A 13,586-nucleotide genomic window follows, 5' to 3' on the forward strand; every position below is an offset into this window, starting at 1 on the left:
AACCAATAATGAACGTTCATAACCTCAAATCTAGCACGAGTAATATTGTTATTTCGATTTCATTAAGAATTTACTAAAGTCTCTTTTTTTAGGGAGACCTCCCCTTAGGTTTGGGAGGGGGTTTGGCAAATAAGAAAACAACCATTTACTTATTTTTATCAAAACGACTTAATTCCACCTTACACGTAGTAGTACACTATGATCTCCTTTACCTTTTGCTGCGGCGTGACCAGTTGAGCCAGAAACGGTTAATTCACTCGGTATCCGGCTTTGACTGCGGAACGCGGCTGCACAAATTACTGTCCGAAAAATTACTCTTCGACAAATACACATGTACACACGCATTAAAAAGGTTATTAAAAAGAACACACAAAGGATCTCGATTGCCTTCTTCACGTCGCGTACGTCGTCGCGCGTGCAACGCAAATATACATCATGCAGCCGGCCGGCCGGCCCGTGGGCCGTCCTCTCCGTCGTGAGGCCTACGTGCAGCGAAAGGCCCGGCCCAGCCGAATTACAGAGTTCTGTCTCTGCTATCACCGTCGTCGTGATCCTTTGGCCGTAGGGGAGGCGACATGCGAGGCAGCTGCTGCTGCCTCGGCCGCCGCGTGCATTGAGGAGCTGCTGAAGAGCCGCCGCGCCACCGCCGGTGTCGACGGCGAGGAGTTCACGCGGCTCTTAGGAGACGATGATGCTGACGATGGGGACAGTAGTCCGGACGCTGATGGGGATCTCTCTCTAGCCAACCTCCCGGCAGAGCCGAACGCAATCTTCCTTGCTGACGGTTGCTGCTCCGGCGTGGCTGCTGGCTCCGATGGTCTCCCTGCAGCTGCAGGTCTTCTCGACGGTGACTTGCGCAGGCTGATCCTGGTGTCCGGCGACGACTGTCGACAAGCAAGCAGCAGCAAGCAATTTGTCAAATGTTATCATGTGCTTCACAAGGCATTCCAAATTTTTGAAAAAGACATCGATTTTCACTGAATACACCCCCTTTTTCTCCCAAGGGAACACACCCAGTGAAAATGGGCATTAGATTTCTTTTCTTCTAAAAATGCTGCTTGAAAAGAACATGCACAAGTTTCTGAAATTCTTGAGATGGATTTACTGCTAGGGAACAGTGTTCCATACAACCATGCAACTAAGAGAAACAATGTATGTTGTGAGGTAAAAAAATTCAACTGCCCATAGTGAACTAAAATAGTAAAAATAAGTTTTGGTACTATTCACAATAGTTTGATCTTTTATGTATTTCATAAATGGGATTTTACATGTTGAAATTTCGGGCAGATGTGTAATACAGTACTCTTCTCTGATAGTACATTTTTTCCTTGAGAAATTTTCAGAAGTTTATTTGTGCTTTTTCAAAGGTTGTTTTCAAATCTTCAAAAAGATTTCCATTTTGACAGGATACATCCCTTATTTATCAGTTAAACCCAACTCATTATTGTACCAATCCAGACAACACTAACGCTAGCTTCCACTTGCTTCAGATGCACTGCCTTTCTCTACCTGTCATTGATGCTTAATTCTTTTTTATATGATTTATCTTCTCATGAAGTCTTCTTCTTTTTGTTTTTACAAGTACCGGCCGATATAGACAAGGTGTATCGACCGTCATGACCGACATTTCAATCGATATGGATCAATAAGTGGATGATACGGTTTATTTATTTAAAAATTGAAATGGAATTAGACATTTATGGCTTCATAAAGTTATCAAAGTTAGGTATAATTTTGGTAGATACACATGAATAATGTACTTTGTTTTGTAACAATACAAATTTAGTGGATGTTTAATCATATACTTATATGCTCTTAGATTTTACCAAATTTTATGAGCATGATTTCGAGAGAGTTGTTTTCAACTACGGTGTAACACACAACCCTTAGTCTTCACACGAATATTTAGCAAGACAAGTTTTTCTGAACGAAAATTCTGAATGAACTTAATGAGAAAAGTTAATAAATTAACCTCTTCCAATTTTGGTGAAAGACCTTTCAGCATCGCGAGCTTCCTCTCAAATGAGTTCCCCAACGTCTACATGTAAAAAGTAGAGAAACAGTATGCCATTAGTCGACCTACCCTTGCACATCGGGGAAAAGTATTGCCGGTAATACACAGAAAAGAAACTAGTCATGGGATGTATTGAATCCATCGAACTGACAGACGATAGACACATTTATGAGTTTTACAAAATCATGTAGAGTTAAGCCACGATTTATGTAAACTTCATTAGCACTTACAGCTTCTGCTTGCTTTGAACTATCCCAGTCGAAAAAGGTGGTGAAAAATGCAGGTTCCTCCCCTTCTGCAACTGCATATACAGTTGTGTCGATTGAACGCCGTCCATCCTGACCAATGCCTGCTTGAAGGAACATCTGCAGGTAATGTAAAAACCAATTGAGATTTTCCCCTTGCAAGGTTAGTTACATTACATTTACGACCACAAGTTTGGAAACACTATGACCTTGCCGATGTCAAGAGCATGCTCCTTGGACGTGACACCGGAGTGAAGTCCGACCCAGACGTAGATTTCTTCGCTGCAGTCCACAATCAAAGTCTCCTCAGTTGCAAGATCATCCTGCGTGAAGCTGAACACCTCCTTTGCCTGGAAGATTGGAATCTCAGAAAGACATCAACTATATATACAACATTTGCAATAAAAATCAACAAGCACAATTTGGCTGCATCCTTGATTTCCTGTGGCAAACCAAGTGTTTTGTCATAAGGTAGCACTAACCTTGAACAGACCTGAAAATAGTGATTTGTTAGGATTAGACACATTTTGACGCACAAAAGGCTACTGGGTAGTAGAAAACTACACAACATACATTGTTCGAAAGTACAAGTATACATATGTGGATCTGCAGGCCAACCCTTGACAAGCTTTTCTTTAGAGTATTCTGATCTTCCTCCTAATGTTTTCCAGAAGTGGTCAGGCTCAGAACCTTCTCTTACTAACAATGATTGCTTTAGTGGCTGCAAAAATAGCACGGCATACAGTCCACAACGGGAATAATTCAAAATTTTCCTAGACCAGGTCGATATGGTAAAATGTTACCCTTACCCACAACTTATTCATCATCCTATCAAGTAGAGCATGATCACCTGGTGAAGAAAGGCTTCCTAGCCAGGTAAACAAAGAAGCACCGTCTTGTAAAATGTAACAGTGCGAGGAATTGAGAGAATTTGTGGCCTGCAATTCAGTAAGTAATCCAGTAACCAGAGGACTATTTAGAACAGTAGAAGACCAAACAATCTCAGTGTTTCAGTTTTATCCCCCCGCAAACTCACCAGATTGACCTGAATGGCTTGTATGCAATCATGTCTCAGCCCTTGAACCCTAAATAATGCAGTTCCATCTTTCTGATACCATTCAGTTCTATTGCTATTCTGTAGAACAGAGTTCATATATGCAGCAGCAGCACTCCTGCCCCCCTGGAAAAAGATGGAGATAAAATGAACTCCAGTATTCATATCCAAGTATGCATCCATTTTTCAACTAGTATTCAAGTACAAAAATCGTACAACACCAAAAGTGTACCTTGAATATAACCAATGACTTGAATACTAGGAAAAACAACTCTGGTTCTCTGCCCTCAAACATTTGCCCCTGAAATTGCACTTGCAAGTGAGTGATACTACTGAGTATCATGGTAAATACTATTTGGACAATGCCTGGATCTAGTGGGATTTGCTCAAAGGAAAATCAGTGAAGTAGCTCACGACAACTGCATGCCCTTTGACTGAATCGGCCATGCTTGACACCAATGAAACTGTAGCAACTCTGTCTTCCTGCAGCCAAATGCACAGACTAACTTAAGTAACATGCAAACTACAGATGAGCACATCATGCGCGTGCATAAAGAGAACTGATAAGTCTCTCCAGAACATCTCTACAGCAGCATGTTGTTAATGGTACTTTGTTATTGGAAATGTGAAGTGGTCCTTAGCAAGGAAATTCAGAAAAGAGCGAACCTGTATGCTATTCTGTCCAGACCAAGCAAAGAACAGATGATAATCTTTTCCATCTTCAGCATAGCTATACTGTATGATATAGCTGTCCCCATTGTACAGTTGCTCCTGCTCCTCAGTGCAAAGGAGGGTTGCACAACCGCGGTCTACCAGCCAAACCTGCAGTACATCTTATTCTGTTAGAACTTACAAGCCAGAATCATGCATATATGTCACACCTGGGTAAAAAACTTGCCTTTAGACAACCATTACTACTGATGAGCTGCGGCGATTTATCTTCCGGAATTTCTGCAACATCGTAGCCCTGATGTTTGAAAATTGCTGCCATGATTCTAAATTAGACCTTGCCATGATGGAACCGATAGGTACACAAAATCAACTATGGTCCTCCCACCTGCCACTTTCTCACGCCCTGCCTCATATAACTTTTGCACAACGTTCTTGGGCCAATGCTGAAAATGCAGTTTGAAGTCGGCAATTTCATGACCTTCAGTCACTATAACAGTACGACCAATTGATGATCTGCCTTGACAATGTACATAATCCTGTAAAAATAAGAATTTACTTCAAACATATGCAAAGACTGTAGGTACCAATAATCAAACCTTTTAACACCCCTCATTTGTTCTGGTATGTTTGTAACTTCTCTGCAGTATTTTTCTGAAGAAAAGTAAAAATAATCTGCACAGTGAATATAATTTTTTTAAAGGTGTTCTCTTAGAAAGTTCACTACTGAGTTTGTTTAGACATAAGTCCATTTTACCCCCCTGAACTTATCGCGAAGTCCAAAAAACACACTGAACTCTGAAACCGGGCATTTTAGTCCCCTGAACTTCCAAAACCGGTCACCCAAGCCTCCTCTGCCATGTATCTGGCTGTTTTGTTGTGTTGAAGGTGGGTTTGACCAGTCGACTGTATCCCCTCCCCGAGCCTGACTCCTCTCTTGCTCTTAGCACGCGGGCGGCGCCGGCACCGGCGGCCAGCCGAGATGCCGTCGTCCAAGCTGACCATGTGCTCCCTTCCTCTGGCGGCTGCTTCCAGGACTTCCCCTCCCTTTTCGCAGACCGGACCTCGCTCCTCCTCCACCACACGCCCTGTCTCCTCCTCCCACGCCGCCGTCTTCTCCTCCTCGCTCTACATCCCTGCAGCTCCGCGCAGGCGGAGGAGCAGGTGCCAACCCCGCTCGCGTCCGCGACCATCAGGGCCTGCGCGGGCGCCACGGCGAGGGCCTTCACCTACACGGGCTGCTCCTGATCGATGTCGTCAAGACCCGCCTCCAAGCCGGTGCCGCCTCCAGCGGCTCGTGGCAGATCTTCCTCGAGAGGGGGAGCAGAAGGCGAGCGAGAGGGAGGAGCAGAGGGGGCGGCGTGAAAGGCAGTAGCTGTGGCGGCGCCAGAGGAGGAGCAGAGCGGCACGCGAGAGGAAGGCGTAGAGGGGGGCGCGCGTGAGAGAAGGGGAGGGTGGCTCAGGAGAGAGAAGAGGAAGGAGAGGAAGAAGATGCTGGGTCAAATGGGTCAAAACCACCTTCAACACAGCAAAACAGCCTCAAACAGGCAGAGAGGGGTCGGGTGCATGGTTTTGAAAGTTCAGGGGGGTTAAATACCCGGTTTCAGAGTTCAGGGTGATTTTTGGACTTTGCGATAAGTTCAGGGGGGTAAAATGGACTTATTTCGTTTGTTTATAAAGCAACTAGCACATATGCAGTAATAAAAGGAAATACCATGGGCTTACCTCTAAGGCGGTAATTGATGTCTTCCTCTCTGAAACCAGTGTTGTTATCCCTATCCACAAGAATATTTCAGTGCCACAGTCCAGTATGTAACTCCTGTCAGAGTTCAGCATTTCTCTGTCTAACAAATTTGCCTCCATGGGAACAAGGTTTCTTTTGTTGATCCTACAGACAGGAAGGTTTACCCATATAGATTTATGTGCTAACTCAAGGTTAAAAATGGAGTCAGAATTAAGCTGGGGTAGTCACCAAAAAAGTTTCTTGGGTGAGGTAGTCATCGACTCCCCATTGACCGTGCCTGGTACATCACGGGGAATAGGTGCATAGCCTCCAAATAGGTTCCAGAACTCACCAGCATCAGAATCACCAACAAGCTTTCCATCCTCTACAATCATTAACAAGCAAAAATAAACATAATAAGTATCTCTCTATCCTTGCTGATGGAAGACGTAATTTCATATTACGGTACCTATTGTCCCAATCTCACATCTGCCGCAATGTCGGTTTTCTCTCAGGTGCTTAATGACATCTAATGCCTTAGCCCTTGTCTGTATACTAGAATTACAACCACTGAAAAGAAAGATCTTCGACGGCGTGTCCACTATAAATGCTGCACTATGATCCAGTGAAGAACGCGAAAATGGAACCTGCAAACAGCACAGAAAACAGCTCCAGCTAGGCGTCTTACGTAGACAGGAACTGAGATGCACAGGAAAATCTTTGAGGTAGCACTTCTTACCTCTCTGACTCGAGGTACATGCTCTCCTTCACACCGAAACATCGTAGTCCTGTCACATTCGTCCCCAGATCTACTCCAGTGCGAAGAGAAGCTACCTTGTATTGGTATAATGCATGGTCTAAAGTATGACAAGAACTCGTCGGATTCTTCGCCTTGCGTTTCCCTGTACTGGACCGCTTGGGAGCCCAGAGCCGCATCCAACTCGACAGCCTTGTCCGAGGCCATGAAGCAATCTTCCTAGGTGACCACAATGCAGGATGGAAAATAGGGACAAGCAAAGCCATAAGCAAAAGGCATCATTAAGCAAGAATGACAACAGGGACCATTAATTGCTGCACACCTGTTTGGCTTCCTCCCCTACCCAGTAATGCACATTGTGCCGGCGGGTTCCGCTCTTAAGCTCAGCTGTCTGAGACATTGCACAACATGTGAATTAATCACTGATGTGGCAGAGTAATTAGATGTACAATTTTACAGCTGAAGCAGCCTACTTCAGATAAACTTACATTCAGTATGATGTAGCAGTTCCCCGTATAGAACTTGCCATGGAAGGATTTTGCAATTGGAACTATATTGCTGCCCATAACGCACCAGATGTCCAACCCTCTAGAATCAATAAATTAAAAAAATAGCATGAGCTAGATTTATATATACCTGACATTTACACCACCGAGGTAAAGTGAAGAATAATATAGCTGAAATTTATTTCCCCCATTCCATCCCGGATTTGAGACTCTGGAGCAATTACGTTTCTTACGAGAGATTCCAGTGAGCAGAGCAGTTTTATTGCTGCTCCTGGGTAAAACAAAATTACCAACTGCATTTTAAGGGTTAAAAAAAGATAAGAGTGGAAGAGAAAGAATCAGCCAGGCATATTCAAGTGCTGATCCAAGATTGCCCGGAATCTAGTCTAAGAAAACAAAGATGCTACAAAAAAGAAATGAACAGCAGGAGGCCAGAGGGGGAGCAAGGGAAGGAGACGTACGGCTTGTCCCCGACGCCGAGGAAGGCGTCATCGACGCCCTTGAGGGTCGCCATGGCCCTCGAAGCGGAGGCAATGCCTGGGAGCTAGCCAAGCCGGGGCGAGGTGAAATGGGATGGACTGATGGAGTGAGCAGAGCAGGGAACAGAGGAAGAAGAAAGAAAGAAAGAAAGAAAGAAAGAAAAGAAGAAAGGGAAAGGCGAGCAAGCGGCTGGTAAAGTTTGGTGGAGCAGCAGCAGAGAGAGAGATTAAAACAATTGCGCGCTTTCTTCTCCCCGGCGGGCTCCACCACCAACTGACCGACGAGCACACCAGAGAAAGGGCAGAGTACGGAGAGAAAATAAGATCGAGACACCATTGCTTCGCATTGAAGCTCGTGACGTGCAACATTTACTGTGCTGTTTGACTCTCGTTGTCCGTCTTGTCAACCAAAGGTCTCTGCTCAGCAAGCAGTGTTCTAGATTTCCAGTGTAGTACTCCAGTACAGTACTTGCTACTCCCAACGACCTTTGTCGATCGAAAGGAATGTTTGGCCCGCCCAGCTGAACATTCGCGGCACAACTTCCCTATGTCCAATTGGCATATCGAACCTATGATATGCCCGGCGCGTTTATCTGCCATTCCAAGCTTCCAGCATTTTCCATCCAGAGGAAACAGAGTTATCGATTTTTCACATATTTATACCCGTATCTCTTTGCTGCTGTATTCTGTATGAACCCGAGTCAGCACCGTCGAAATTTGGCTAACCACACTACTCGAGTATTTTGGTTGAGAATTTGAGTCATCTATGTTTAGCCAACGTTGACAAAAAACAAAAGGACTAAGAAACATGGACATTGCCAAAATATTGAATAGCATCCAAAAAAAGGATGAAATTTTTTTTAGTCATGACAAAAAATTAGCAACATACGTACAACAGTGGTCCCTCTCGTCCAACCATAACTCAATAATATGATTCGTTGATCTTGCAGGTAGAAATTGCTGCTCTATTTTTTTTTCTGAGCAACTGAATAATAGCAAATGTGGCTATAAAAAAGAATAATGGCAAGCGTGCAAAACAAAATACTAACAAATGACGTACAAAATACGTAATGTATATGTTGTGATAAATATTTTGCCAAAATTATACCCAGACCCCTCTGCTCACAATTACAATATTGCCCTATGAGCCCAACTCCCAAAAAAAAGGAGTTCCAGAAGATCATAGGCCAATATCAGCTAAGCAGTGTACTTCTTCGTCCACCCAGTTCATCAAGCATGCACCCAACACAAGTGATTGATAAAACAAAAAATTACCACAGGTTGATGACCTAAAGGATGCTAAAATCGACCGTGACCTTCACAGTGGCCTCGGCGTCTGGTTGAACACTACTGGGCACGACGAACTGGAAGCATTCGTTGGGATTGGGCATCCCACCGGAGAGATCAGTGCAAGCTACTCTGAAAGAACAATTCTGTATATGGAAGAAATGGTCATCCGCGTCAACGACGTCGTGCGAGTAGGAGAGCTTCAGCCTCCACTTCACATTCTTCGATGTCAACTGCAAGGAGCCGGCAGCGGCGACCTGAGGAGGATGTATGCACAAGCATGAGATCGCACGGCCCAATGGCGTGCGTGCCACAATCTTCAGGAATAGATACTGTCTGGCGTCGTGGACGACAGAGACGACGTTTAAGCCGTCATGGAGCTCGACGTCGCGCATCACGCTGACTTTAACCCCGGTGGTGCACGGCCACTTGTGTGCGACGACGAAGTGGTCAAGGAGCGCTTCTGTTGAGCCAACGAAGCCGCATGCCTCTGCCGGGCAGTGGCACGGAGCGTGCCGGCACACCTGGAGGTGGGGATGTTGGTCATAGTAGGCCATCCTGACAGTGCAGCCATAGGGCGCGTTGGGGCATGAGCCACGGATGGACTCCACCAGCTGCTCCATGGCATGGCATCGGCGGTAGCCACGAGCTAGGGGGGCGCAGCACATGTGGCACCGCCGGGTCGGAGCCAGCTTGTCGCGGCAAGACGAGCATACCACATGACCCACGTCACACTGCAATTAACATGGTAGCATCAAGATACATTAGTCAGGGATAATTCTTTTTTTTTAAATTAAGCAGAGATGAAAAATGAGATAAATGAATACCTGGAAGATCGGTCGTTTCAGGGGGAGGAAGCACACACCGCAATCGAGCGTATCTTCGTCCAGCGTCATGTTAGCTATCGTTGCACGCTTGGACAATGGTGGTGCCAGGGCCGGCTTGGAGGAGCCCTTCTGAAAGCCGCCATCTTCAGGAACATCCTCTGCCTGCTCAGCCTCTTCGTCCTGTCCCTCCTCTTCGTCACCAGATGATTCGAAAGGAGCATGATTTCTTTGGTTTTCCATCTCCACCTGCACCTGCTCCTCCTCTACACCCTGACTCTCCTCGTCATCGTGAGATTCTGATCGCTCTTGGTTGCTTTGGCTTTCTTCCTCTAACTGCTCTACCTCTACATCATGCATCTCCTCCTCGTCAGCATCAGATTCTAAGTGCTCTTGATTGCTTTGGCTTTGTTCCTCCATCTGCTCTTCCTCTGCATCCTGCCTCTCTTCGTCAGCATCAGATTCTGACAGCTCTTGATTGCGTTGGTTTTCCTCCTCTACCTGCTCTTCCTTTACATCCTGCATTTCCTCCTCGTCACCAAGATAATCTGAGAGCTCATGATCATATTGGTTTTCCTCTGCCTGCTCGTCCTCTTCATCCTGTCCCTCTTCATTACCATCAGATTCTGAGTGCTCTTGATCATGTTGGTTTTCATCCTCGCTGTCATCTCCCCGGGTGTTATACGTGCTGTCGTATTCATCTTCACTCTCTTCCCAGGCACGAACTGGTCGATTTGCCGGCGGTACCACGAAGCGCATCTTCTTCCTGCTGGTCAAGGTTCCCGATGCCTCCGACACTGACATACTTGCAGCCTGTTGGAGGATTAGGCTTCTCTGCATTAGCATTAACAAGTGAGTAATACGAGACAGTGCAAGCCTACTTCTTCCATGAATAGTTTCCACTGATAAGCAGAAAATGTCAAGACCCTAACACAGTGTTATGGATACATTGGATGGATTTTTTTATTGGCAAAATATCAGGTGAAAACGCCCAACAGGTGAAAACCTGGAAACTTGCAACGGCAGCCGTTGGATCCGATTTGTACGGCTCAGATCGGACGTGGGAATGCAACCTGCCACTTAAACACAGTTTTATGGAAAAACCCCTGACATTTGCGCTAATGCTGGTAACGATTGGCCACTGGAAAACGATCCGTCTTCCAGATCGATCGTGAGATCGCCATGGAGCCTCAAGCTCCAACCCCTGGCGCTGGAACTCCACCGGCCATGTTTCGGCGCTCTAGGCTTTCACTGGAAACCGATGGGAGCGCTCTCCGTACTACAGCCGTGATCCCCCGCCCTCAGCAGGCCTCCTACGTGACCGTCGTCCCTTCACCAACCACCTTCGGGAGCGCCCGCCGATTGCATGCCTCCATCCCTCGCCCTTCGCTGGTCCCGTATGGCACTGCCCTTCCGCCATCCACATACGGGAGCACTGGACCTCCTCCGTCCATGTTTGGGAGCACTCACTGGACGCCGGCCATGATCCCCCGACCTCCACCGGCCCCGTCCGTGATCCCCCGACGTCCACTGGCCCTGGCCGTGAGCCATTGCGCTACGCCGGTCGTGACTCACCCTTCTGAGCGCGCTTCACTACCACTCGTCATAAGCAACACCATCAATGAGCCTCTGTCCCCTTCCACGCTCCTGACTCCTGGTACTGGTGCACAGGTAAGCATTGGAATTCTTTGATGGTGCTTTTCTTCTTCATTAGTTGATTCAAATTGCTCACTGCAATGGTTGTTTTCTTATTAGCTTGGCTGCAATGTGGTTTTCGAAACCCTTGATTGCAACGAGGAAGGAGGCCATGATACATAAATGCATCCTCCCCCGATCATTTTGGATAGCTTCAGTACACCAAAAAAGAGAGCTTCCAGTGGCCCAATTTGTGTGAGTATCATTATCACAAATTTCTCTAATAATTATCAGCTTGTATGACTAACAGGAGTTGTAATTTTTAGGATTCATCGTGTACACCAGAATGTGATGAAAAATTAAAGCCAGCTGTAGGTATGGCATTCGATAGTATGGAAGCAGTTGAAGAGTTTTACAAGGCTTATGCACAAAATGTTGGATTTTCGGTTCGAATTGGGCAGAAGAAGGAGACCATTGATAATGGGGTAGTCTGGAGGCGCTTTCTTTGCGCAAATCAAGCTTCCGATCAAAGAAAGAGGAGGAACGTAAGCTGAGTTTGAATGGAGAGAAGAAAAGAAAACATGTTAGCAAAATCACTAGATGTGGGTGTGAGGCCATGATAACCGTGAAGCGTACGAAGGATGACAAATATCAAATATCATACTTTCACGAAGAGCACACTCATGAATTTGTCACACCAAGGAAGCAGCATTTAATCAGGTCTAACAGACAAGTCAGTGAAAAGGCCAAAAGCACACTATTCACATGTCACGCAGCTAGCATTGGCACATCTGGGGCATTTCGATTGCTTCGTGTTGGTGAGGGTGGATTTGAGTTTGTGGGGTGCACAAAGAGAGATATGCAGAATTATCATCGTGACATGAGAAGTACTTTCAAGGATTCGGATGCTCAAATGTTCCTTGACAACCTCATGAAGATGAAGCAATTGAACCCAGGGTTCTTCTTTGAGTACGTTCTTGATGATAAGAAACGGCTCACACATGTGTTCTGGGCTGATGCTATATGTAGGAAGAATTATGCTTTGTTTGGAGAGATGGGGTCTTTTGACTCTACTTATAGCACCAACCAATACAACATGATTTTTTGCCCATTCATGGGAATAAACCACCACATGGCATCTGTCTTTTATGGTGCCGCCTTGATTGTTAGTGAGAAGGTAGAGTCATATAAATGGGTGTTTGAAACATTTTTGAAAGCAATGGATGGGGTTGCACCAAGGCTCATAGTAACTGATGAAGACCAAAGCATGAAGATTACACTAGAAGAAGTTATTTTCTGAATTTGGACTCCGGGACCACACATGGTTTGCTAGGAGATATGAAATACGTGAATCATGGATACCAGCATACTTCAGAGGTGTATTCTTGGCTGAGATTCTAAGGACCACTTCAAGGTCAGAGAGTGCTAACTCTTTTTTCAACCACTTCATTGGTTTCAAACATGCTTTGGTGGAGTTTTGGATTAGGATTGGTACAGCCCTAGAAGAACAACGTCAGAATGAACTCAAGGCTGACCATGAATGCTTCAATTCTACGCCTCCATTGATTACATCCTGGGAGATTAAGAAGCATGCTAGTTTGTTATTCACCCATGTTGTTTTCAAATCTTTTCAGAAGGAGGTGTGTGCAGCTAGAGATCATTACTTGATTGAAAACATATCATGTGAAGGTGATGTGAGAACCACGATTATAAGTCGTGACCATTCTTCCAAGTCTCGTCAAGTTCAATTTAACACAACATCCATGAGTGGTCAATGCTCTTGCATGTTATTTGAAACACGTGAAATTCCATGTCGACATATCATAGTGGCTTTGAGAGGTGCAAAGGTGAATGAGCTCCCTAGCCATTTTATTCTGGATAGGTGGAAGAAAACGGTCAACATGAGGGAACTATATGATAGCTATGGCAACTTGCTTGAAGAGAATGAAAGCAGTTCCTTAGATCTGAAAAAAAGGAAAATGGTTTCTGAAATACACCAAACACTAGATGACACAATCAGGTTGGCTGAACAATCTCCTAAAGAATTGGAAGCATTGAGAAACACTCTTCTTGACATGAAAAGAAACATGTCTCAACAGGTTGCTGCAAATTGTCCTAGTAGAGAAGATGAATTCGAGGCATACATTGGTTGTACTATTTCTAACCAAGTTGAGATTCATCCTCCAACTGATGTCCATACAAAGGGTAGATGCAAAAGAATTAAGGGACACTTAGACAAGGGTGGACACCAAAATAAGGATGGAGAAGGGACTCAAAAAAAGAATGGAAACGGGAAGAAAGATGTTGGTGGACAGAAATATAAAGTGTCTAGAATGTGCAAGAAGTGTAAGCAAGTTGGCTTCCATGACAACCGTAATTGTCCTAACAAAAAT

At 45.3% G+C, this 13,586-nt stretch overlaps 1 protein-coding gene across 4 annotated transcripts; it reads right to left on the reverse strand.

Annotated features, from left to right (window-relative positions):
- Nucleotides 1-233: 233 nt before the first annotated feature.
- LOC100826533 (villin-1) lies at nt 234-7,644 on the reverse strand. 4 transcript variants are annotated; one of them, XM_014898036.2, is made up of 21 exons: nt 7,430-7,615; nt 7,193-7,261; nt 6,951-7,050; nt 6,785-6,853; nt 6,445-6,681; nt 6,175-6,352; nt 5,955-6,090; nt 5,708-5,870; nt 4,371-4,521; nt 4,212-4,297; nt 3,980-4,135; nt 3,728-3,796; nt 3,546-3,614; nt 3,296-3,439; nt 3,069-3,197; nt 2,833-2,980; nt 2,742-2,752; nt 2,469-2,609; nt 2,245-2,379; nt 1,973-2,038; nt 234-884 (listed from the first exon to the last, which is right to left on the reverse strand). In XM_014898036.2, exons 3-21 carry the CDS (start codon nt 7,026-7,028, stop codon nt 537-539), a joined length of 2,514 nt encoding a protein of 837 aa, XP_014753522.1. In that variant the 5' UTR covers nt 7,029-7,050; nt 7,193-7,261; nt 7,430-7,615; the 3' UTR covers nt 234-536. The 4 variants fall into 4 exon arrangements, with proteins under 4 accessions (XP_014753522.1, XP_014753523.1, XP_010231690.1 ...); XM_014898037.2 differs by lacking the exon at nt 7,193-7,261 and having other exon boundaries at nt 2,833-2,916; nt 3,110-3,197; nt 7,430-7,644; XM_010233388.3 differs by lacking the exon at nt 7,193-7,261 and having other exon boundaries at nt 7,430-7,643.
- Nucleotides 7,645-13,586: the final 5,942 nt, after the last annotated feature.

This window comes from Brachypodium distachyon, chromosome 2 (assembly GCF_000005505.3).
Source record: "Brachypodium distachyon strain Bd21 chromosome 2, Brachypodium_distachyon_v3.0, whole genome shotgun sequence".
Classification (NCBI taxonomy): Eukaryota; Viridiplantae; Streptophyta; class Magnoliopsida; order Poales; family Poaceae; genus Brachypodium; species Brachypodium distachyon.